Genomic DNA, 4,292 nt, shown 5'->3' with positions numbered 1-4,292 from the left:
AAGGACTGAAATATTGACAATGACATAATGCAATGCAAGATTTCCTTGAATAGGTGAGACTTGCTATCATCAGTGAAATTTGACTGTCATTCACCAGCAGATGCAAGAAACCTTTTCTCTTTGCCAAAAAGAAGTTGTTAAGATTTAGCCAGGAAGAAATTACAGAGAGATGACCTGGACTTTAAGGAAGAGGTAAGTCACTATATTGCAATTGCTTTGGTTTCATTCAAGGTAGTAATGATAATGCAAAAAATAACAAACAACATTATTATTATAGGTAATTCAAAATACATCTGTATTCAGCATTTGAATATTTACATTTTGTTACGATAACCAGCGATCATTCTCTGGAGATCGCTGGTTTCCTCTTTCTTCATGAACCTCACTTCCGCATTCCCCAGGACTACATTTCCATACATGCACTTCTTCCAGTCACACACGCCTGGTCATTCATCTTCCTGATTACATCACCAGCTGAAACCTGTCAGAGACTGAGATTTCACACAGTATTTAAGCAGCACACAGACTATTTCACTTTGCCGAGTCTTGTCTACTGTTTGGTGACATTTCTATGCGTTTCTTCCGATCTTGTTTCTCCGTGTCTGTACCTAGCTTAGTTTCCTAGTTTTCCTGTTTAGCCGCCAGCCTTTCGACATTTTGCCTGTTTACCGACTTCGACTCTGGATTTGCCCGTATATGCCTGTTCATACCTGTTTTGACCATTGCTTGCCTGACCAACGAATAAACCTGCATTTGGATCTTACCTTCAGTCGTTTGTATCACTTCCAATCACAACACATTTATATATATATATATATATATATATATATATATATATATATATATATATATATATATATATATATATATATATATATGTATGTATGTATGTATGTATGTATGTATGTATATGTAAGTATGTATATGTAAATATGTATATGTAAATATTAATATGTAAATATTAATATGTATGTTTTTTTTGTATATTGTATATCTGGACAGAGTTTTCTCAGATCTGTAATGTAGATCTCCTGAGACAGTTAATCGAGTCACTTGATAAATATACAGCACCTCTCCTGAAACTCTACAGAAAAAGAAGGGATTCAATGGGTCCAGAGATGGATACAAATTTAAACAAGATGGATGAGCAGGTACTCATTAAGATTTTTTTTTTTCTTATACACCTGTGTGATGTTTTTAACATGTGCAACATATTTTGTCCTGTCAAACACAAAAGCATGAATTTCATGCTCAGGTAATACAGTCTAATAAAACGTAATTGCAACAATTTAATTGTCCAGCCCTTTTGCATTCATTTTAATTGTGTCAAGTTGTGTTTTGATTGTGAGATGGAAGTAAGATAAATAACAGATGTTTCACTTGTTTTGAGTGACCATTTTAAATGAATACATTTAAAGAGGAACATAGAAAATAATAGCTTTAGTTTTTAACTCAAAGTAATTGTCACATGAAACTGAACATTTTTCTAAATTTGCCAACACAACCATTATCAAATTCCATTGTATGGAAACCACAAAATTCTTTTTTTTTAAATAAAGCCATGTGGTTTTTCAACAGCATGAATAAAATACTATGCTCATTTAAATGTACTAAGTACATTTTTACTTACAAAACAATAAGATTGTAAAACACCCTTTGTAAATGACTTTCCTTTAGGTCACTGATATTGTCACCGATCGAGAAAGAGCAGCTCTTGAGGGATTGCCAATTTTTCTTCGTAAAAATTCTGCTTGCTTTCTCAAGATATGTCTGGTAAGTTACCCATTTTCATACCCTATTCTACATTTATTAGTCTGCTTGGTAACACTTTATAATAGCTGCACACTATAAATAATTTATTTAGTATTAGCGCATAGTTAACTTATTTTCTGTTAAGCATAACTCTACATGAATGAACTCTACATAGGTGTTAGTTAGCAGTTTATAACTACAGCTACAAATGCTGTAATTCTGATGTATAAGCACATGTATAAAGTGCTCAATGATTGTATTTTTTTACTTTTTAATGATTCATTTGTATTACTAATTTAAGTATTGCATTATTTACAAACCAGTTATTTAAGAATACTTGGTGTATTTAAGATCATTCAGAATGCTTAAGTACACGATTAATAAACTATTCAAATTAACATTTATATATCCTAATATTAAGGTATGTAATAATAGTTACTTTGTATGTTAGTAAATGCTTTATGAGCTCAACTTCATCCAGTTGTGACCTAATCTAAAGTGAGGACTATTTATGCTTTATAAATCCCTTATGAATGACAATTAAAGGCTCAGTTATATTCTAAACAGGACAATAAACAACTTTCACAATTGAAACTGTATCAAATAAAAGTAAATCTTTGCAATTTTATGTAAAATAAAAGTTGAAAAATTGCTAAATATTCAAAAGTTTTCAATATATTGTTCAATTATTATATATATTTTTTTGTTTGTTTGTTATTTTCAATTTACAGTATGCTTAGATACGATTGATACTGAGCCTTTAATTGTCATTTATAATGGATTTATAAAGCATAACTAGTCCTCACTTTAGATTAGGTCACAAAACTGGATGAAGGTGAGTTAATAAAGCATACAAAACATACAAAGTAACTATTAGTATATGCCTTAATTATAACATGTATAGAAATGTCAATTTGAATAGTTTATTGATCATTTAATACTCATTCTGAACGATAAAACATAAAAACTATTCTTAAATAATTGGTTTGTAAATATTGCAATACTTAAATTAGTAATGAAACATTAATCATTAAAAAAGTATAAAAAATACATTATAGATGCTTATAAGTCAAGAATAGAGCATTTGTAGCTGAATTTATAAACAGTTAACTAACATCTATTAATGTAGAGTTAATACTATACAGGTATGCAATTAACCATTTGCTATTGCTTTATAGACTATTCAAAGTGTTACTGTTTGTATGTATGAAAGTATTACATGTTTTTATTTTCTTTGCATAATAGTAATAACATAAATAAGTAGTAATTAATATTACACATCAATTAATTTTCCCATTAATTAATCTCCTTTAAGGACACGGACCCTGAAGACCACAGCACCAGAGATTAAAGGATTGGAATCTTCACTGTGGTGGAAGATGATAATGGCACTTCTGCATCCCTGCAATATGTGATGAACCTCGCTAAAATCTTGGAGGAGGCCATAGTACTTCAGGATATCACACATCTGCCTGCAGCCTTCGCTTACTTGTTCAGCCTCTTGTATAGACTGAATATGGAACACCCAAAAGAACTCAAATATACTGTAACTGCTGTCATAAAGCAGTGGTATTTTGTTTCCACTAGATGGCGCTAGTGTACTTTAAACGTGCTTTCTTCAATAACTTGTGATTAGTTTAATATGTATAATTTTCGATTTTTGATCATTTTAAACTGCTTATTGTTGACTTATTTACCGATCTATGGCTTATTTGAGCAAAAGTTATTCATTCTGACGGTTTTGGACATTTTTTAATTTCATTCCAATCTTGCCCAGCTACAATACTACTTCCGGGTTTGGCACTCGCATGAAAGTGAAAGAGGAAAGTAACGGCAATATTTAAGGACGTTTCTTTTGTAAGTTATAAGTGCTATAATCAAGAATTCGAAGGATGTATCCCTCCTCTCTTAGTTTACAAGCAGGCAAAGTGGAATGTGAATGTATTTTTGTTCATTAATTACTTTAAAATTGTATGCTTAATCCTTATGTTTGTGAATGTATCTGATGTTGTTATTGTAATCATTTATACAGTTCTACGGTGTTGATGTCAGCATCTGTGTCGATAAGTGCATTAAACATCTGTGAAAAAGGAACCTCAGCCTTCGCGTTGTGACTAAGGGCGGCATATATACTTTTGAAGTGATTCAGCATGTTTTCATGGATGTTGGTGGCACATAATCTGCGAGAGTTCAGTTCATTCATTCATTCATTTTCTTTTCTGCTTAGTCCCTTTATTAATCTGGGGTCGCCACAGCGCAATGAACTTGTTTTACGCAGCGGATGCCCTTTCGGCTGCAACCCATCTCTGGAAAACATCCATACACACTCATTCACACATACACTACAACAATTTTAGCCTACCCAATTCATCTGTGCCACACGTCTTTGGACTGTGGGGGAAACCGGAGAACCCAGAGGAAACCCACGGGAACGCAGGGAAAACAGTCAAACTCCACACAGTAACGGCAACTGACCCAGCTGAGACTCGAACCAGCGACCTTGGTGGGAGGCGACAGCACTTCCTACTGTGCCACTGTTT

The 4,292-nt window shown here is 32.7% G+C and overlaps 1 protein-coding gene across 1 annotated transcript; it reads left to right on the top strand.

The window, feature by feature from the left end:
- Window positions 1–486: 486 nt before the first annotated feature.
- On the top strand, window positions 487–3,837 carry LOC137487839 (uncharacterized). Its single transcript, XM_087286901.1, has 4 exons — window positions 487–772; window positions 1,003–1,151; window positions 1,678–1,773; window positions 3,068–3,837. The coding sequence occupies exons 1-4, from the start codon at window positions 697–699 to the stop codon at window positions 3,101–3,103; spliced, it is 357 nt and encodes a 118-aa protein (XP_087143027.1). The 5' UTR covers window positions 487–696; the 3' UTR covers window positions 3,104–3,837.
- Window positions 3,838–4,292: the final 455 nt, after the last annotated feature.

The sequence above is a fragment of the Danio rerio genome, chromosome 16 (genome assembly GCF_052040795.2).
Source record: "Danio rerio strain M-AB ecotype USA chromosome 16, GRCz13ab, whole genome shotgun sequence".
NCBI lineage: Eukaryota > Metazoa > Chordata > Actinopteri > Cypriniformes > Danionidae > Danio > Danio rerio.
Note: the sequence above shows the minus strand (reverse complement) of the source record. Positions and strands in the feature narration are given on the sequence as shown.